The 20,388-nt window shown below is 33.1% G+C and overlaps 4 protein-coding genes and 1 non-coding gene across 6 annotated transcripts; 2 read left to right on the plus strand and 3 right to left on the minus strand.

Moving 5' to 3' along the window:
• Positions 3,674-3,747, plus strand: TRNAI-AAU. Its single transcript has one exon. It is a non-coding gene; the product is annotated as a tRNA-Ile (tRNA).
• On the plus strand, positions 4,408-7,727 carry LOC18596032. 2 transcript variants are annotated; one of them, XM_007024267.2, is made up of 3 exons: positions 4,408-4,586; positions 4,720-6,863; positions 7,376-7,542. In XM_007024267.2, the coding sequence occupies exons 1-3, from the start codon at positions 4,520-4,522 to the stop codon at positions 7,463-7,465; spliced, it is 2,301 nt and encodes a 766-aa protein (XP_007024329.2). In that variant the 5' UTR covers positions 4,408-4,519; the 3' UTR covers positions 7,466-7,542. The 2 variants fall into 2 exon arrangements, with proteins under 2 accessions (XP_007024329.2, XP_007024328.2); XM_007024266.2 differs by having other exon boundaries at positions 4,409-4,586; positions 7,373-7,727.
• On the minus strand, positions 9,221-10,567 carry LOC18596034. The gene is made up of 2 exons (XM_007024270.2): positions 9,997-10,567; positions 9,221-9,677 (listed from the first exon to the last, which is right to left on the minus strand). The coding sequence occupies exons 1-2, from the start codon at positions 10,314-10,316 to the stop codon at positions 9,383-9,385; spliced, it is 615 nt and encodes a 204-aa protein (XP_007024332.2). The 5' UTR covers positions 10,317-10,567; the 3' UTR covers positions 9,221-9,382.
• On the minus strand, positions 15,695-17,962 carry LOC18596036 (profilin-3). Its single transcript, XM_007024272.2, has 3 exons — positions 17,683-17,962; positions 17,020-17,157; positions 15,695-16,143 (listed from the first exon to the last, which is right to left on the minus strand). Exons 1-3 carry the CDS (start codon positions 17,806-17,808, stop codon positions 16,009-16,011), a joined length of 399 nt encoding a protein of 132 aa, XP_007024334.1. The 5' UTR covers positions 17,809-17,962; the 3' UTR covers positions 15,695-16,008.
• LOC108662448 (2-oxoglutarate-dependent dioxygenase AOP2-like) lies at positions 18,759-19,894 on the minus strand. Its single transcript, XM_018122821.1, has 3 exons — positions 19,524-19,894; positions 19,116-19,437; positions 18,759-19,004 (listed from the first exon to the last, which is right to left on the minus strand). The coding sequence occupies exons 1-3, from the start codon at positions 19,892-19,894 to the stop codon at positions 18,759-18,761; spliced, it is 939 nt and encodes a 312-aa protein (XP_017978310.1).

The following is a 20,388-nucleotide window of genomic DNA, read 5'->3' on the forward strand; positions in this document are numbered from 1 at the left end:
CAACCAATGTGTTAGGTATTAACCGTTTTAACTTGTTGGGTTTATTATCTTAAGAAAAGCATTTCATAAGTTGAAAATAATATAAATTTTAAAGATTTAATTTTATTTTAATATATTAATCATGTGAGATTTATGATATTTTTTTTAATATAAGACTCATGACTTCTTTTATAATGTGAGATTAATACCTTTTCGTTGAATCCATGAGACTATTAATATATTATGACGTATGACTTATAATGATAGAAAATATTTAAGTAAACTCACAAAAAACAACTACTTAATGAAATTGTTATTTATTAAAATTTTATCATATATGTGAATAGTTTGATGGTGGAAAGTCAAGATAAAATAGCATCGCTCCAATTAAAGTTATTACACCTTGAACTAGTTGGAACATGAAACTCGAGAATTTCAAATTGGTCCCATATTGATATTCAGTCTCAAATATCAATCTCTTATGGCAAGCCCTATCATATATAGTACTAATATATATACTAACATACAACCTGCGCCCTGCCCTGCACCAGCTGAAATATTCTACAGGTTTACTATAACTTTTCATGTTTATTCTCATGCTTTAGCTCCATGATAATCTTTCTCTTGTTCAACAACGCAAGTGCAATATAATATCAAATATATGGCCTATTAAATTCAAAACACCATGTTTAATCAAAGAATGAGTACCCATTGGTCAGTAATCATGTTTCTTTCACGAGCACTGACCGCGGATCAAAAAATTTTCTGATTAGAGTTGGATTTTGATGGTGTGTTTGTTTGATGTGGTTGGGAGTTGGAACTTGTGGAGAGAATTTCATACCTTTCTTTGTCTTTAAAATTCGTGGGTTGGAACTGGGAGGCTTGCATCATCCTATGATTTTGCTTCACATGCTCCTGCTCCTCCTAGTAAAAAGGCTAGAGAGGGCAACTCCAGTAGGTTGAATTTGTCTCTGGACTACATCATTGTCTTCCCTCCTGCGTCCTGCCATACGTAAAATTAAAAGTAGTAATCTGTTGAGTTGGGACATATCGTCGTGTAGCGCAAGGATAACTGGATGAGGTCTTCAGTTTCTGTCCTCAATGATAATTATGATCCCACAGGGTACGTTCTCTGTTCTTTTCACTCCCCTTCAGCTCTTCCCATTAATATACTTCGTCATGAAACTTGAAATCAAATGGCTCCATTGTACTTCTGAAACCATTGTGTTAAATGGTTTAAAATTTGAAGAATTAAAGGTTTTGTTTCTATATCATAATTTCAATGAATTTAATTTTGATAATTTTCATTAATTGTTGAAAGTGTAAATATTCGACTAAATTTGTTGATCACTAACTATTTTGACTTCTCTTGATTGATCATAATTATAATAATTTATAAATAAAAATTAATTCAAAATATGTAATTTATTGAAAGAAAAAAAGTTTGATGTTTTAGAACGTCCAAAATATGCAACTAATTAGCAAAAAAGTTCACATGTATTATGCGAAGTATCAGAATTAACGGTTAAATATGTGAATCATTAACTATTATTCTCAATCTACCATTTGATAGAAATATCAGAATTAAATTTACCGAAATTATGATAAAGAAACTAAGTCTGATATAGAATGGGATCAAGCTTCGATTTTGACCCAAATAAAAAGTATAAACTTTAAGAATAAAGTTTTTTTATATACATTTTATTTGAATTAATTATTCAAACTACTATAGAGATAGGTTTTTGTTAATCATTTCCCTTTCAAAAATTGCATATAATAAATAGGTATATAGAGATAGGCTTTTGTGCATCCCATAATTGAAAGCGATACCGTCTCTTAGACTCTACATTGTATTAAATTTGTGCATTTATTGTTAGCTCAACTCTTCTATTTGACACATATAATGAAACGTCCAACAAGTGACAGAACAGCTTGCCAGAAATTGTTACATCTTTTTTCCTACATGCTATTATTATTATACGGTGTTACAACTTACAAGAGACAGACAACATAATTAAAAGCAAAGTTGTCACAAAAGGTAATGTTTTGCTTTTAAATGGAGCCACTTGTGTATCCCAAATGTTTTGGCATCAGCAAGAAAAAGAAACACGCCTCTCTTGGCTACAACGGCAACATAATTAATAGCCTCACGGATCCTTAATTTACGTTGATGGCCGTCTTCTATATACACCATTTGTATTACTTTATTTTAAAACTAACGATTACCTTGTTCGTTGATAAATTAAAAAAATATGAAATGGGTTTAATATTCTGAATTTAAAGACAGAAATTACAATAGAAATTTCAAAAATTAAGAATAAAATATCTCTTAATTCTGAAACCAAAATTGTTAAGAAAAGTTCGAATTGAATTGAATTGAATTGATCATTAAGAACACAGCTGGAAATGACAAAAACCGCCCTTTTTATGTTTGAAAGGAAGAAAAAGACGTTGCCAATGACTAGATTAATTAACAAGATTAAAGCTTAATTAACAAGTATGTCTCGTCTGATTCAAGCACTGAAAAAATTTCAGGTCTTTACAGACTTGTTTTATTGGGAGCTCTTCGTACGAGAACATGTAGCTGGAATGTGTTTGGTTAAGCGGCTACTGCTTTCGTCATCTTAGTCTCTTATCAAACATAAAGAATGTTCAATATTTCTGAAACCCATTTCTTAATGCATTGATTAGCACAATTTCTGATTAACTAATGCTAATTAATTATATAAGATAATTTCCCACTGCTTCGTAGTTTGAAAGCTTTGGATTTTGAAAAAGGGTTTGGGGGTGATTAGTTTAACACCAAATTTGAAAGCTGTTTGCTCTATTTTATTTTTATTTTTGGCATTTAATTCGTACGAATTCCTAGCTATCCATTTGGTACCATTTCGATGTGATTATTGGGTCTTTGGATTTAAAAATTCAAACAAATCTAACACAAAAACAAAAAAGTTCTTCATTGACTGTCTCGGAATGTGGTTTTGGGCATTTCCATTAGGGTGTTAAAGGCAATAACATTAGTTGATGGGCTAAATTATGGTTTACAGCTTATGGTTGGTTCCCTCTAATCATGTGGCAAGCACTATTTCGAAACTTAGTTGTTATTATAACCATCTTACTTTGGCATTTTGTTAAGATGTTAAGTTTCTTTTGTTTTGTCAAAGGTTTTGGGTTTGAATTTTTTTCAATTTATTAGTCAATTTAATCTCATAATATCATTAAAACAAGAGAAGAGTCTTTAATTGGATTTTTGGTTCAAGTGAAGTTTTACATGATACAAAGATTGTAAATGCGTATAGAACATTGGCTACAACAAAACATCAGGGAAGCTTTACTTGTAATTAGTGTAAATTTAATACAAAATTGAACTTTTCCCATTCATTTTTGGGCAACAAACCCCATTACATCATATATATATATATATATATATATATATGTGTGTGTGTGTGTGTGTGAGAGAAGAANATATATATATATATATATATATATATATGTGTGTGTGTGTGTGTGTGAGAGAAAGAGGAAATGCTTATCGAAAAAAGAGTTTTCCAAAAAAATGTAAAATTTTATTTAAATTTTCACTCATCCCATACAAGCCTTTTCTCTTTAAGAGAATTTCTCATATTAAAACTTCAAAAAGATTGGTGGAATATATAAAATGCAAAGGCTTCAAACATATTACACCAAACATTGAGGCCTATTAGCTCAGTTGGTTAGAGCGTCGTGCTAATAACGCGAAGGTCGCAGGTTCGAGACCTGCATGGGCCAGTTTTTGGATTTTGTCAGACTAAAGGGTCTTCGTCTCAGCTTACTGGATTTGTTGACATCCTTCTTTTCTCTTCCCTTGTGTTTTCCAGACAAATCTTTCCAAACCAATAATAACCATCTTACATTATATATTTCACTTCCAAGGTTTACATAAAAAAAATTTGCATGACATCTGAAATTTATTGGATTGGTCTTACAATAAGCTACATTCTCTTTTTATTTGAAATAAAATAAGCTTGATTTTTTTTTTCAATGGGGTATTGAATATGAACTAAATTAAGGTCCTCGTATATCACCATTACCAAACATAACAATGCTTTTCTTCAACTTTGCTTCTTCTTTTTTTTTTTTTTTTTGTAGCTACACAACTTACTTGTTAACAGCCCATATGATAGCTTTTAAAGAAATAATAAGAAATTATTAACAATATCCCATGATTAAAGTCATTGTTAAGCCCAATTATGATGGGCCCTGAAAATCAAGCGCAATTAAGATGGGTCAGGATCCAGAACACTAATTTTTGTTTGAAAGCTAAAACGTGGACCTCTATTAAATAGTTATGAAACGGACAGCTCTTTCAACCGTTAAATGGACACTGGGATTTCAAATTTTCAAATACATAATTAAATACAAAATAATACATTTACTTCCCAACGGTCACCTGATTTCAGTTTTCTTCTTTCTTCAGAGTCACAGCAAAAGAGAAAAAGTTCGAAGAAAAACGTTTTCGATCAAAACGTAAAGAGAAAAAGAAAAGAAAAAGGTTACACAAATGAAAGGGTCTGACAAAAAAGTCTCATTTTCAACTCCTCCCATCAAATCGTCTGCATCTCCCAAAGGTAAACTTTCCCCTTTCTTTCTACTTCTTTATCTGCTTCTTGTTTTTTTCTTTACCCTCAGGCTCAGGAAGTTAGAATCTTTGACTTCGTATTTGGTTTATTGTTTTAATTTTTATGTTGGGGTTTTTAATAGGTTCAGATGAGAATGATAGAAGCAATCAGGAATTGGGTTTGAATCTGCAAAACCCGAAGAAAGAAACCGTGAAGAATTTCATGTCACCTACCGTTTCTGCAGCTTCAAAGGCCACTTTTCCAAGAAGGAAAATCTTAGCTGAAAGAAATGAATCCCCAGGATCAAATTTCTCTAGTACTTATCTTTCAAAAACCCCAAATCTTGATTCAAAAGCCTCACCTAAGACCATTCCAAAAGCGTCACAGAAGAATTCCCCAAATCTTGATCCTAAAGCTAATTCCAAGGAAACTTCCTCTCAGAAGACACCGTTATCATACAGTTCCAGGGATGAGACACCTTCACCAAGGCCTTATGATCCATTAACCAATTACCTTTCTCCAAGGCCTCAATTCCTAAGGTATAATCCTACTAGGCGAAATGAGATCTTTTTACGCCTGAGAATGGAGGACAAAGAAGATGATGAGTTGAGTGTCAGCAGCACTTCTTCTTTTGGTTCCAAGAAAGATTCCGGTGATAAAGCTGATAGTGTTTCTAGTGACGGGAGTCTTTCAGAGCAAGAAGATGAAGAGTTTGATATTGAAAGTGATGAAGAGTCAGAGGAAGAATTAGGATGGAGTTTGAGAGGGGCGTTGAAATATATGCTTTTGTTGGTTGTATTACTACTAACTACATCATATATTTCTTCCATGAATTCTCCAACCCCTTCACAAGCTTTTGAGGGCCTTCCACTTTGTAATAAGAAGATCCATAATCACTCGTATGGAATTGTTGAGAGTGTTGAGGTTGGACATAAGTTCTTGGATGGAAAACAAGACCAATTGGGTTTATTGGGCTTAAACCAAGCTATTGTAGATGAAGGGATTCAGAAAGAGATGGTCGAAAATGTTAACTTGGGAGAAATAGTTAGCTTGGAGCTAGAGGATGGAAATTATGTTGAATATGTAGAGATGGTTGAAGAAGTAAAGAAAGATGGGAAAAGTGAACATGCATGTGAAGAAGAATTCGTTAAAGGAGCAGATGTTTCTGACCAGTTTGTTCAGGACAAATTGATTAAAGATGTAGAGAAGGTTGAATATTTGAAGAAAAATGGAGAAAGTGAAAATAAAATTGAAGATGAATTGGCGGAAACAAAAGAAGTTTCTGACCAGGTTGTTGAGAATATTGAGTTGCAGGAGACAGAAGAAACTGGGGAACAGATTGAAGATGTAGAGAAGGTTGAAAGTGTAAAAGAAAATGGAGAAAGTGAAGACGTAATTGAAGAGGAATTGGTGGAAACAGGAGAAGTTTCTGATAAGATGGTTGGGGATATTAAACTGCTGGGACAAGAAACTGCTGGGGAGATTGAATCCATACAAGGTTTCTTGTCTGAAGGGACTGATCACCAGGAACCTGCATCTCATACAACAGACTCTTCTGAGAAAGAAAGGGTGGCTGCAAAGGAGGTAAGTGAAGAAATTCACAATGAAGCCAGAGATGACGATATGGTTCAAGGCAATATTTTACAAAGCGAAGTTACTATGCTAGAGAGGTCGGGCAAATCTAGTGCTTTTTGGAGTCTCAATTTTGAAGAAGTCAACCCACTGAAGGGGTGCCAGCAGATTGGAACTGAAGTACTTCTCAAGGTTATGTTTGGGGTTTTAACATGTGCTGCGATCGTTGCATCTTTGGTATTGGGATCTAATATTAGGAGAAAGGGAATTGCATCAAAGCATTCTTCTCTGGTGGATAAGCATTCTAGCAAACCTGTTGTGAAGGAGAAACCAAGTTCGGTGCTTTCTGCTGAGAGAGAGGAGCATAAAAGGCATTTCGACTCTTTTATGAGTACCATGCCTTCGATTAACTCCACGGACAAAGATATTAAAGAATCTTGCCAAAGCCGAGCACCTTCAGTTGAGTTGCTTGGTGAATTTGACGTGGGATCAATTAGCAGCTCTCTTAAGAGTCGTGCAATAAAAAGCACAATGAAAGATGAAGTGAGCAACTATTCTGATTTTCTGGAAAAGGGTTTTGGGAGCAAGGCTTATTCAGCTCCGGTTCAGGATCAACAAGATTTCTCAGATTTCTCTACCGTGAATTCCATTTTATCTGAAAGATTGGCTGTCAAGAAGAAAATTTTGAGGAAAGAGTTCGCAAACAATGACATGGTAAGCTTTTTCCTCTATTTTCATTCAACTATATTTAGCATTCTTATCTCTGAGACTGTTTTCCTTATCATGGATGATCATAGTTTGAAACCAGAATCACCTTTTGTCTAATTCGTATATTAGATTCGGTTTCAGATTTATTTTAGTTAGGCTCTGACAGATAATTCCATGTTTACAAAGTGCATGATTATCTTACCACTGCGAGACACTCATTTAGCCATTTAGGACCGCAGTTGCTGATTGCTTATACTATCTTGTATTGTCCTTTAGAAGCAATTATATGTGCTTAACATGCATTTAGGGACTATTTTATGAAAACACCTTCGTTTAAGCTTTTTGGAACTTTGTTATGTTTGTGTTGCAGCATTTAGGACGCAGTTGCTGATTGCTTATACTATCTTGTATTGTCCTTTAGAAGCAATTATATGTGCATAACATGCATTGAGGGACTATTTTATGAAAACACCTTCGTTTAAGCTTTTTGGAACTTTGTTATGTTTGTGTTGCAGCAGGCAGGACCGGATGGAGAAGGGAGGAACGTGGTCACAACTCCACTGAGGCGATCAGCCAGAATCCGCAATCGTTTAGTTGCATCTCCATGATATTTTTGATCTTGATATCACAAACAGCATCTCTGTTGTTTCATGTTGCAGGCCCTTTCCAAAGAAACTATTGTAGAATTTGGATGTGATCTCTAGTGCCTTCTCACTGTAGATCCGTTGTATTCTAATCTCTAGGAACTGATCATTGTAATACTAATTATCGGTTGCTTTTTTGTTTTAACAATCGCTTTGCCATCGTTATCATCTTTATGTTTCTTATCCTTCTTAATTTCATCAACATATAGTACGGTTTTACATATTATACTCTTGTGATAATTTATCTTTGGGCGTCAATGCAGCAGTAGTGTTAAAGATAAGTTGTAGTTCTGACTTCGAAGTGGATTCCAGTTGAAGAAGATAATGTTGAAAAGAGTGGTGTAGTGGTGGCATGCTGTATTGATAATGCTATAAATAAAGATTTTTCTTCTTTTGATATTGCAAAAGGAGATTCTAATCTTAATTTTTTTTCAAGATTGAGTGTGGGACTTTAATATGCTTCAAAAAAGACAAGATCATCGGGGGACTATGTAAGAATATTCCTTTAGCTATGATTTGAAGGAAAAAAAAAACATTTCAGGTGTTCATGACACTGAAGAAGTAATGAATCTAACCTATAATTTGGTTTCTATATATGCTTATTAAGTGTGTACATTTTGCAGTATTATTGCAGGATGCAATTATAAGAGTTGAACGGTGACATTTTCAATCCATAATTAGAAAGAACTACTTTTGTTTGCTAATAAGTATTTAAGTGGAGTGGAGACCTTCTTTTGGAGCTTAGGTGGCCACAGTTGGGTTATTGCCTTGGCCACATAACGAGGACAGTTGACACTTAGCAAAAGGACAAGTCCTAGTCTCCTAGATAGCATGATGGCAACAAGGAGCCAGTCAGAATGCTACTCAAAACATGGTTTCCAGGCAGATGACATATGGTGCTGATTTAGGCAGCTAAACTTCTAAAGACCCTGGGTTTACCTTCCAACTAATAATTGGAGGTAATTTTATGCAGAAATGCTACGAGCACATGCACGAGGATTCAAGCTCATATAAGTTGGGGAATTCTGCTTGATGACATATATAAATGCCTGACCTCCCACTTTCCAGCATTGCAAATTTCATGTCCAGAGTAGATGAAAAAAACAGAAGGAAAATTAAAATTTGAGGGGTGGCCACTGTCACCCCGCCACCACATGTTGTCCGCATTGAAACCAGCATCAAGACACCACCACATTACAATTACACCTAAGGATCAAAGAGAAATCTTGTAAATAAACCACCAAATTTCATACAAGAAAAGAAGTCTGGAATCAAACTGTAAATTGAGGTGCAGAAATTAATGTCTACTATATAGGCTTTAATTATTTTTTTAATTTCTTATTTTGACACATTCCATAACTGAAACCCAAGCTAATGAAGCATTGAGCCAACAGATTGATCAATTATGGATAGGGTTTACAGATGAGTACAAGAATATTATACTCTTGGTTCAGCCCAAAAGATTAACCTACAATAATTAATTAAGCTACTATACCCTTATCTGCACTATATATAGTGCTGTAAACTTCTTTAATTAGCATCCTGCAGGATTAAATAGTAGATATGATTACCTGTTTAAATAAAAGGAGTGGAGGAGGCTGATTAATTTTGTAAATAAGACATATATAATTAATTCAGTAATTAACCATAAGTACATAAAACCTTCATGTTCATGGATTAGTAATGGATCAAAATGAGATTTATATTAGAACCCACAAATTAATTAAAATTTGGCCTTTTAACTTTCCATTAAAAAAAATAATAAAGTTTTGACCATAGATTTGATAATGAGCAAACCATGTGCGCAAATTCTTTATAATATCTACAAGGAGGGGAAAAAAAAATTCCGTGTTGCAATGAATCATGCAACTTGATAAAGGCCTATACAGATGAAAAGTTCTTTTGTACAGGAATTGGAGGAGGCCTGCCGCTTAAAAAACTGCTTCTTCTTCCTGGAAAAGATAAGGACAGGGAATTTCTCGAGACTTTCTTTGATATGGTGGCCCTGGGAAGAGGGTAAAATTTATGCGTATCCAAGCCACCCCCATAGCTTTTACATGCCTTCATTTTCTTTCTGTAAGGAGTTTCTTTCTTTGCAAGGTCTTCTAGGCTTTTTACGCTTGAGAGGGATGTAAATGACTGGGACTTGCCTTGAAAGTACTTGGAAAGTCCTCTCCTGCAGTACACAAACATGGAAAACATTTTAGCATGAATTGATCTACTTTTTCAGACTTATATATCTTTGATTCAATGTGAAAAATGAAGAAATATATATACATATATCAAAGAGAAGGCAGGCTGCGGGAAAAGCTTCCTAAACGGTTTCAAGGAGCGTAACTTGATGTTTGCAACTTGTCATAACTAATTAAGCCTAAATATCTTAAAAAAGGAAAAAGAAAGAAAGAAAGAAAGAAGGTCAGATCTATCTTCACAACATGACTGTTAACTTTATGAGTGCTTAAACTAATTAATCCTTCATGTTAGTACAAACTTACTTGATGGGAAGTTGGGCCATGAGCTCTGACATTTCATATAAAGGTCCATTACAAATGGTGGAAGAATTTGAAGTTGATGAAGATGCATCATCTACCAAGTCTGATGAACAAGAAGTTGATCCCTGAGAAGTTCTTGAATATTCTCCCAGGGATGATTCAGAAGTTGTAGTAATAACATCATCATCATCATCATCATCATCATCTTCCACGTTCATCCAGCAATGATCTCCATGTTTCTCGTCATGCTTATCCTTCTTCTCAACAAAACCCGGAGCTTGAAACATTCCTTTTAGATCAGCTTGAGCCATTTTTGACATCATCAAAATTCTTTGGAGAAGTGCAGAAACAAAAGAAGGAGGCAAAATTAACAACAAGTTTCCCAACTAAATGTAAATGAAAGTTTCAGAAACAAAGCACGAAAACGCATGTCCTTGATACAACCATGAGGACTTGAAACCTGAAGAAGATTTAGATTTATATATACAAAGAAATAAACCTTCACATGCTGATATGCATTAAAGGATACATGGATTAGGTTGGTTACTTTTTCAGGATATTGTCTCCATGACAGCAAATGCACACAATTTCCGTCATTTTTAAGGAAATAAAACCGTGCATGGAACATGGGATCTCCATCATATATATGACACGTGTATCCTAGCCTACGTTTGGATCCACTATATTAATATTCTCATCCATGGAGATGAAGAGACACATGTTGTTTCTTGGCGTAGGGTGAATGAAAATTGCATCCACTTGCTAGTTGGCTTAGATAGGTCCTTGTCATTAGTAATGCTGCCATCGTGTTTTTTTTTTTGATTACCTTATCCATAGATTCGACATTATCTTCTCCTCTGGTTTAAATGCCTTGACCTAGAATTTGTACTGGAATAAGAGGATAAGCTTGTTGCCTTTCAATGCCCAATCCTCACTGACTCACCGTCTGATGACCACAGACCATTTTTTTTCTTTAACATTATTGCAGTTTCTCTAGTCAATTATATTGTTGTTCTTCTAGATTAATTAGCCGGCCCTATAATAGGCATTATTTTTGTGGGTTGAGATTTATATATTCTAAATTAACATAAAATTATACATGGATCACCTACCTTAATTGTCATAAAAAAAATTAAATAATTAAAGTAATACAACAATTGAATAATAGTAATTCTCGTCCTCCGCTTGATATTTTTATTTTATTTTATTTTATTTAAAAATTTATTTTAAATTCTTACACATTAATTATCTGGTTATCAAATTTTACCTTATCTATTTATATCAATTTCTTCTAAATTGATGAGGAATTGTTCTATTCTTGATTGATTTAGATGCTATCCCTTATCCATTATATTAACATAAATCTCACATGATTTATGTCTTTTTAATTACGGGATGAACTAAATTTTGGCATAACAGAAATAATACTAAATAATATATATAAACCAATCAATTGGAGTATTTAGCAAACACTTAAATTCCTTCCATTGATAGTTTTTCTTCATTTTAATGTTTCTATGGCTTTTGTCATATGTTATGTTTTCAGAGAGGTTACTACTTTTACAAAAAGTAGATAGAATATCATTACTATAAACCTTGACGGAGTCAAGATTTTAAGTTTGAAAGGGTGAAAATAAAAAATTTAATATTTAAGAGAATGAAATTATAAAATTTTTAAAAAATAAAAATAAAATTTTAAAATAAAAAAAAATATAAATTTTTGTAATTTTGGGAGGTGGGCCTCTGCCTATATATAGACACCGATATATTTAATTAATTAAAGTATATAATATTAATTGAGAATAATTGGCATAATACAGCACCATCGATTGATGTCAATCTCAAAAGGACAGAATTGGATACACATTAAGTGTATATGAATTTTCAAAGTCCCCTAACAGGGAACATAGAGATTAATTGGTCAAAACTGAATTGTATAAGCAAATTATGAACCACATGATGCACGAAGATCCTAACAACCCTTTCTTCTGGAGAGAATCAATTGTGTTCCTCGTCAACAGTTTTTCATTTTTAATATGGCATGTTTCGTGCATGGTTGTAACTAGTTTCCTATAATTTTTTTATTTATTTAATCTTTCAATGTCATACGGTGTAGCATTCTTATCAAATGTTGACTCAAATAAATTAATTTCAAACTCCATGGCCCTTGGCAGGAAAAACAACACTAGTATTTACCACACATTCTTAATTTTGGCTATTAACTTGTGAGATCATATTCGACATTATTATATATATGATTTTAGCTGAAGATGTAAAATATATCTCAAACCCCCATTTTTTTTCTTGATAAATTTTGAAAGGTAATTAGGAAGGTTTTATTGGTAAATGCATGGTAATGGAGAAAAAACACAACAAAGTAAAGCTGTTAAGGCTGCATGCATGGTCAATCTATTTAGTTGGGGAACCTAGTCTATTATCAATTCTTAAGGACCAATAAAATATGATAAATTGAAAGGGTAAGAATACATTTCTTCTTCAGTAAGTTGAAGTTGAAAACTTAAAGAGAAGGGGTAGTAGCTAAGATAGGCAGGGAGGTAGCTACGAGGAAGGTGATGAGCAGCTGATTGAACAAGTTAGAGGGTGATCCATTAGCATAAGGCTATGAATTATACATGATAATACCCAAAAAGAAAAGAAAAATCGTGTGGTGGAACTTGGGGGGGCATGTTGTTGAATGTTGATGTCCACCACCAAACCTTTCAATTTCAGCTTCTTATCCATTCCCACGTAATTAGAGACAGGTTGAATTTTATGGAAAGAAACACGTAATTATGAAATGGTACCAAAGTCCAACAAGGCAAGGCGTTGTTGTTGGACATCGTTTGTTGGGTCTAAATCCAAAGTTGATGATTCCGTGACATTTAGATTTAATAATTTGTATTAACGTATCAGATACGATTAAATATAAAATACGAATATGATATATTTAATATTCATATTTTAAATTTAAAATACGTATACTTATAAGTTTAAAACACGTGTAACATAATTAAATATATTAATATATGACACGACACGATTAATAACACATTTAACACGATTAATAACACATTTAACAAGATTAAATAAAAATATTTATAATTAAATATAATTTTATTATTTGAATTTAAAATTTATAATTATAACAAAATAAAATAATAACAACANATTTATAAAATTAAAAAAAAACTTATTAAAATAATTATTTAAAATTACTAAATTAAAATAAGTTTTAACTATTAATTTTTAATAGATTAATAAATGTATTACGTATACACGTTTAGACACGATAACACGATTAAGTAAACGTGTTTAAATGTGTTTTAAACGTGTTTGTCATCTCTAACACGTTAAGACATTAAAATTTTTGTGTTTTAACGTGTCAAACACGATTAGATATGAAACACGTTAAAACTAAATCCAAAACTTATTTAACCCGTGTTTTTTTTCGTGTCGTATTCAAAATTGCTAGATCTAGTGACATTTCCACTTTTATTTAGACATATACTGAATTATTATCCATACTATTTGAATATTTTTGAGTTATACAACGTAGACAAATGGATATTATCCGTCAAATAACATATCTACATGCAAAACCAAATGCTAAAACCCTACACTAAAAATCATGTATTTTTTTTCTAGCACTTAGTAGTTATTACTTAATTTGGCTTTGCTTGATTTTTTTCTTTTCTTTTTTTTTTTCAAAAAATAAAAAAAAAACTAAAAAAAAACAATACATGTATTACGTTTTCTTTTCATTATTTACGTTTTAAATTTTATTTTCATTTTTGATATATATTTTTTATCTTAAAATGAAATTTGCCAACATAAAACTCAATATTGAATTTTCTTATTAAATTTTTCATTATAATTTCTTTTTTTTTCTTTGACTTTTAGATAAAAAGTAGCAAAATTAAAATATTTCGCAAAACAATATTCAACAAAAATTGAAATATTATAATTCCATGATACGACGACAAATTTGACCTAGTTCTCTTTTGTTAGAAAAGTATAACTTTCTGTTCTTGTTCTAAGGTTTGATGCATTTATGGACCGAGTCTAATTTGGACATGGGATGAGTCATCCATAAGCACAAACTTTAAATATTTTAAAATGATTTGAATTAATTAAAAATTTCCTATTACTATTATTTATTAATTTAATAAAGTAAAGTAATTCATTGTTGAGCTACACGGCGCTTGGGCTAAAAACTCCTTAGAAAGCCCAATTAAAAGTGTGTTGGATTTGCATTGCAATCCGTTGGACAAGTTAATTCCAGATATTAATGATTTATTATGATTTTTAAAAATCTCTAAATTTTTAAAATGGGAACATTAAGAAAAAAGTGAAGAAAGTTACTGCGAAAACGCAGAAAGAAGAGAGAGCAGGGAATAAAGAGAAAACAGAAGTAATGAAATGTGGGGAAGATGATTGTTGAAAGATTCAACGGTGGATTGAAGCACAACTGCCCATCTTCCCCGTTTGATATCAATTTTGCAGGGAACTCTTTCGAACAGAGTGCACTCGTCTTTGCACTACGTCGATACACACTATCCCTGCCCACTCCACTACCTTACATGAAATCCTCAAGGCAAAAAGCCAAAAAAAAAGAAGCAGAGAAGAACATAAACATGACAGACGCTCAGCGGCTACCTGCAAAGGTTGCCTGTTTATTTATAGAAGGCCAATTAGGGTTTCAGTTGCAAAACCCTGATCTGTAATTACCATGATGCCCCTTTTAAACTAATAGATATTCAATCCAAGTTCCTGGTCGTGGCCGTGGGTCGGGTCGGTCTATAATGGAATTGATTCTCATCATTCATAAATTTATATTTGTACAAGAATAAATTCAAAACAAAAAGATGTTTAAATTAAATATATTTGCACTTAAACATTTAACTTACTAATTGGTATATGAATTTCTTTTTTAAAGAGTAGAATTCGAATTCTTTTTATAGTAACAACTTAAAAGGGATTGAGAATTTTTTTTCTTAAAAAATTTTATAGGATTTAAAAATTAAAAACTCATAATTTTGTTCTTGTGAAAAAATACTATGAAACTAAAATCTTGAATAAACCAATTTTATGTAGATGATCAACTGAAAAAAAAATTTAACTCTACATAAAACTTGAAAATACTCCTAATGTATTGCCCAAAAAAAAAAAACCTTGTACTACATTTTAAAAGAAACTTCTTAAGTTGAGCATAAAAACGTTTATAATGAATCTTAGTTTTTAAAAACAAAACATTTATTTATTATTAAAATAATAAAATTTTGTTTTTATTCTTTAAAGATTATTTAAAATTTAAAAAATAAATAAAAAATTATAATATACTAATATTAATAATTTAATTAAACCAAACTCGTCTTGAGCGGATAGAACATTTTTAGTTTTTTTTTTTTTATAATTGAGAGAAAAAAAATTCGAACTTTACTTTTTAAATAAAAAGATCATATACCAATTATAAACATCTCTAGTTGAACATTTTTCATTCATTCAGTCATTTGATGCTTCGATTTCTACAATAAAAGATAAATTTGAGTGAGATAGAGTCTTTTATTTATTTTGCTACAAACAATCCGGAGATTATACAAGTGACATGACATGCATAATTATTGAAGAATCGCCACTGGTAGCTGGCGACATCATGAAAGGAACTCTAGTTTTACCCGTAACAGTCCTGAAATCCTCCATCATCAAAACGTGAAACATGATAACTTTAACAACTCAAAACAATAGATTCCACCATATCATTATGTAATAGAAATGCTTCAAAATAAGCAGCCCCACTGGAGTCAAAACAGCAGGGAGAATGAATACACATAAATTACGGGAACAAAGGGAATGAAACGAAAAAAAAACCTATCAACCCAAAAAATTCATTTTGTCTTCAAATGATTATTATCATCACCAACTCCAAAAACTTCAATGCCACTCCATGGCCATGGAAGAAAGATGCAAGCCCAAAACCAAATGTAAAATAGGAAACTAACAAGCTGGGGTTGAGGCCTACAGACCCTGATCAACAAGGTAATCCCCCAACCTCTCAACAACCATGTTACACTGTCCTGGGGTCACTGGTTCATCATACAAGCCAAAAATCAGAGCTTGGCCTGTTTTCTTCACAGTTATCCCACCAGCGCCCTGCAAAATCAATGACAACAATTAGGAACAGGAATTTCTTTAGCTCTCACCAGTATCAGAAAAACTGTAACTTGAAAAAGTTCAATGCCATTAGCAGGCACTAATGGCAACTTAGAGATAACTTCTCATCAACGCGTCCCTGTCATCTTGCTTGTACTCAGCAATTCTAATAAAAGAAGGCATTTAAAAAAGCAGTAACAGCTAGTTGAACATTTCTGTGCACTCAAACAAGAAAATGATGGATGTCCTGATGCATGATGAAACCTAATTAGATAGGACACTTTGGATTAGACTTAATAAAACACAATCATAGCATAGATAGCTATCTGTTATGTACTCATAAAGGATAATGATAAATGCCCGCATGATCATCTATTGATAAGTGAAAATGCTTTAGGAATAAAACTTTCTATAAAGTAAAGCTAAAGGCAGTTGGTCATCCAAGTGTTTGGGCTGTTTAGCGAGCTTGAGACTAATATTGAAAGGGACTACCAAATCAAAGCTGGAGAATATGGTTGAATGGTGAACAAGGCCCCACAGATAAGACCCGTGAAGCTCTATCATTATTGCATGCCATATTCTAAGGTCCATAGCAACGCGTTTATTGATTATTAAAAAGGAGGAAAGGGAGAAAGATCTCATATTGTGTGTATCAAGCAAGCAACTAAAATAGTATCAAACATTTCCCTGTATCCCAAAGAAAGGTAAGTATATACTGTTTAAAGAGGCATGCTCACTCTATTCTCCGAATTGCAGGTAAACTTATAACATATGATAAATCACCAGAACCATATAAGCTTAATGCACATTAAATCCAGATCAATTCAATAGAACAACCAGTGATAACCAAGGTTAAAAAAAAGGGCAATAATTCACCTTCTTCCCACGAATCACGGCTCCAGGCTCTCCCTGGATTACCATATACTTAGTGCCACCGAGGTGCAGCCCACTTGGTGCAAGAGACCCAGGTTCATCAAAATCTTTCATAATGGCAATAATCTCTTCAGGCTTAAACTGCAAATAAACCCCCCCAAAAAATGAAAATATCCCAAATTAATTACAAAAGTTATGATCCCATGAGAATACATTTAAATAATCTACGTTGATATTAATTTTGCAAAGTAGTCATTCAATATACTAAAAACTCGTAATTATGATAATGCCACGTCAAGATTCTGGGCTAACTTCCACAAACTTACGTCCGAACGAAAGAAATGGAGCAAAAAGTTTTCGTCACTTTCTTAGATTATAAACATTCTTTATAAATGAAATCAAACAAAAATGCAGACCATTGAATAATCAAATCCATCATAATATATATAATTCATAAGCAGTATAGATCCAACTTTTTCATTTATAACTTCCAATGTATAATCACATTATCTAATCAACCAAATAAGATGAATCATGTGTGTATTAAAATAGATTAATCAACAACAAACAACCAGATCCACGTGATTAATTAACTAAATCATTGATCCAAAACAAACAGATCCAAACAAAAGTAAAGCATTCTTAAAAAAGGAAAGGCAGTAATACCTGAGGGAAAGAGGTGCTCTGGGCCCAAACACTGCCATCGTGGCCGATGATAGCAGCGGCGGACAAATGATGACCGCTGTCAATTTCGCACATCAGGTGATCATCAACGTAAGTTTGCCACGACATTTTTCTCTGATCAATCAATCACTGTTGATTTTAGTTGCTCTTTTATTTTCTTTAACGTCGATTCTGTTTTTCTGGTTTTCTTCAAAATGAAGGACGAAAATAGTTTTTTGCTGGTTCGAGAAAAAAAGTTTGAAACGAGGAGGAGCATAAATCGGAGGGAGTATTGGTTTCAAAGGAACGTGGAAAAGTGGGACCCATAATGATGAGTGCCCTGTGATCTTATCTGGACTGTACGATTTCATTAACGTGATTGAATGAGTGCTGTTCACGTTCGCTTTTCCTTCAAGGGAAAAGGAAATAAAGAGGGAAGACAGAGCGAACACGATGACGTGGTTACACCGGATTTTCGCCACGTCATTATGCGGGATTACGATTTGAGATTTGTTCGAAGAGTGAAGTGAAAGGAAATAGGCCCAATGTAGTTGGTAGTAATGGGCCATAACTATCAAAGGCTTTTGTCATTGACAAACCCATTTCGATTGGGGCTTTTCATTATTAATAATGATCCATAAATAGTAATTTGTGAGATTTGAGCATTTATTTTTTATACATTAATTTTTTTAATTTATATTTCGTTAGATTGATATTTTATTTTCTATTAATTTTTAGTTTTTTATTTTTATATTAATAAATATTTAAAATAATTTTTATAATTGTTGTTTGTTATTTTTTTAATATGATGAATCAATAGCTTTATGAATAAATTTTTTTGGGCAAGAATTATTAACAATTTACAAATTAAAAGATTACATAGTACCGAAAAAAATCCATTTAAAAACTGAAATAAATAGTAGTAACTGATAATGTGAAGACATTAACAATTAAACATAAGATTTTAAGATTAAACTTAGTTGCTTTTCAAAAAAAAAAATTAAAACTTGGTCAAGCCTGCCCCTTACATTTATTTGAGGAAAAGAAACTAGTATGTATATAAAAAGAATAGGACGTGGTCAGGCTCCGCATTTGGGCTGGGAAAAAGACCTGGCATGTTGGTGAACATCATCAAGGGAAAAGAGGCGGAGTAAATCCATATTATCAAAGGGCTTAAACAGCAATGGATGAGCCTCATCCACAAGCTCCTCCGGCGTTCGTATAGTCTCTCCGCTAAATGAGAACAAAGCAAGGCAATATCTTTCCTTTTTAGCTTTCATGATCACACGATGGGTTGGAGACTGTATTCTTCCATTACTCCATGCCTAACAACAACATCAGAGTAAGTCTAAAAGGTAAATATAGCGTAAATATAGCGACCTAATCGTGCGCAAAACAGAAAACACCTTCATAGAAATGTATTAGTATTAACTAACCAAGAATGCATCGCCAGCCATGACCACGAACATTGAACCGGAGGGCTCAACGCCGATCCAGTTGCCATCCTTTGCTTTTATCTGTAGACCTGCAATGTGATTGTCATGAAGTATGGTCATGAAGCTCTTGTCTGTGTGAGGACATCCATCAAAGTCGTTTTCATCCTCCCTGGGTACCCTATATTTGATGAGTCGAAGAAGATAGTTAGTAGATTGGATGTGGGAATCGTAGTACTTCCTTACACCGTAGCTTTCAAACACCATGGTTTTCACCATTCGGTCCAATTCTGACACCAGCTTCGCGTATGCATATATGCTTTCACTAACAATGTAAAAGAGAAATATTAGGAAATGTTACTTAATTATGCATAGTATATGGGGCGTGAACAAGATAGAGATCATATATACCAGAAAATTTGGTTCCCATTAGGCCACATGAGGTTTGTGAAACTTTGAGTTCCTTCAAGAATCGTTGGGTTATCAATGCCCATGCTTTCACTAAGAGGAATCGATGGATGCTTGAAGTAACCAAAGTAAGGTTTATCAGAAGTGTTCAGAACCTTCTTTTCTGTTGGAAGGTGGAACAATTCTCGTACAGAGTCGAAGACTTCATCCTGAAGCTGTAAGGAAACTTTGTCATATGTTGCTAAGAAGCATCCATATTCTTCAAACGCTCGCTGGACCTCTTCGCATTTGGAGATCCAAGAGTCAGTACCAGGCTCGGACTCGTCATCAAAAAGATCAATGACGGGTAGCTTGATAGCTGACTGAGTTGCCATGATCATATAGTTTTTTGAGCTTTTCTGCTGAGAATAGTTGCTAAGCTTGGAGTATTGGCTCCTGTCGTAGTTACAGTTGCATGCCCCAAGACACGATTTCCAACTGAACAAATCTTTCTTTAAATAGACACCTAGCTAGGGGCCAAGTCTTGCAGTTTGTTAATATAAATTAACTAATTATTCGTTTGACTTGGATTAGATATACTTTGTTCATGTCCTCTGCCGCCCCTTGTATATATTTTGGCTGCTTTTCCCGCCGATCGCTCAACGAATCTACAATTAAGCAATGCGTAAGATTAAAGAAATATAGCTGACTTTCCACTGATTAAACTAGATTTCATCAACAAGCACTTAACCAACTTTTATAGTATAAATCGAATTTGAATTTATATTTTATTAATAAAGAACCTGAATCTCGAAAAAAATTTCGCACAAATAAAACTCAATATATGTTTACAATTCAAATTAACCAAATCCATCTAAATTTCCATTTA

This window comes from Theobroma cacao, chromosome 6 (genome assembly GCF_000208745.1).
Source record: "Theobroma cacao cultivar B97-61/B2 chromosome 6, Criollo_cocoa_genome_V2, whole genome shotgun sequence".
In the NCBI taxonomy this organism is placed as follows: Eukaryota; Viridiplantae; Streptophyta; class Magnoliopsida; order Malvales; family Malvaceae; genus Theobroma; species Theobroma cacao.

Coding starts and splice junctions, on each gene's coding strand:
- LOC18596034 (XM_007024270.2), bottom strand. CDS start 10,316: ATGATGTCAAAAATGGCTCAAGCTGATCTAAAAGGAATGTTTCAAGCT. Junction 9,678..9,996: donor ATGGCCCAACTTCCCATCAA/GTAAGTTTGTAC, acceptor TGTGTACTGCAG/GAGAGGACTTTCCAAGTACT.
- LOC108662448 (XM_018122821.1), bottom strand. CDS start 19,894: ATGGCAACTCAGTCAGCTATCAAGCTACCCGTCATTGATCTTTTTGAT. Junction 19,438..19,523: donor AATGGGAACCAAATTTTCTG/GTATATATGATC, acceptor TTACATTGTTAG/TGAAAGCATATATGCATACG. Junction 19,005..19,115: donor TGGCTGGCGATGCATTCTTG/GTTAGTTAATAC, acceptor TGTTGTTGTTAG/GCATGGAGTAATGGAAGAAT.
- LOC18596036 (XM_007024272.2), bottom strand. CDS start 17,808: ATGTCGTGGCAAACTTACGTTGATGATCACCTGATGTGCGAAATTGAC. Junction 17,158..17,682: donor AGAGCACCTCTTTCCCTCAG/GTATTACTGCCT, acceptor GTTTATTTGCAG/TTTAAGCCTGAAGAGATTAT. Junction 16,144..17,019: donor CCGTGATTCGTGGGAAGAAG/GTGAATTATTGC, acceptor TTGATTTTGCAG/GGCGCTGGTGGGATAACTGT.
- LOC18596032 (XM_007024266.2), top strand. CDS start 4,520: ATGAAAGGGTCTGACAAAAAAGTCTCATTTTCAACTCCTCCCATCAAA. Junction 4,587..4,719: donor ATCGTCTGCATCTCCCAAAG/GTAAACTTTCCC, acceptor GGTTTTTAATAG/GTTCAGATGAGAATGATAGA. Junction 6,864..7,372: donor AGTTCGCAAACAATGACATG/GTAAGCTTTTTC, acceptor TTTGTGTTGCAG/CAGGCAGGACCGGATGGAGA.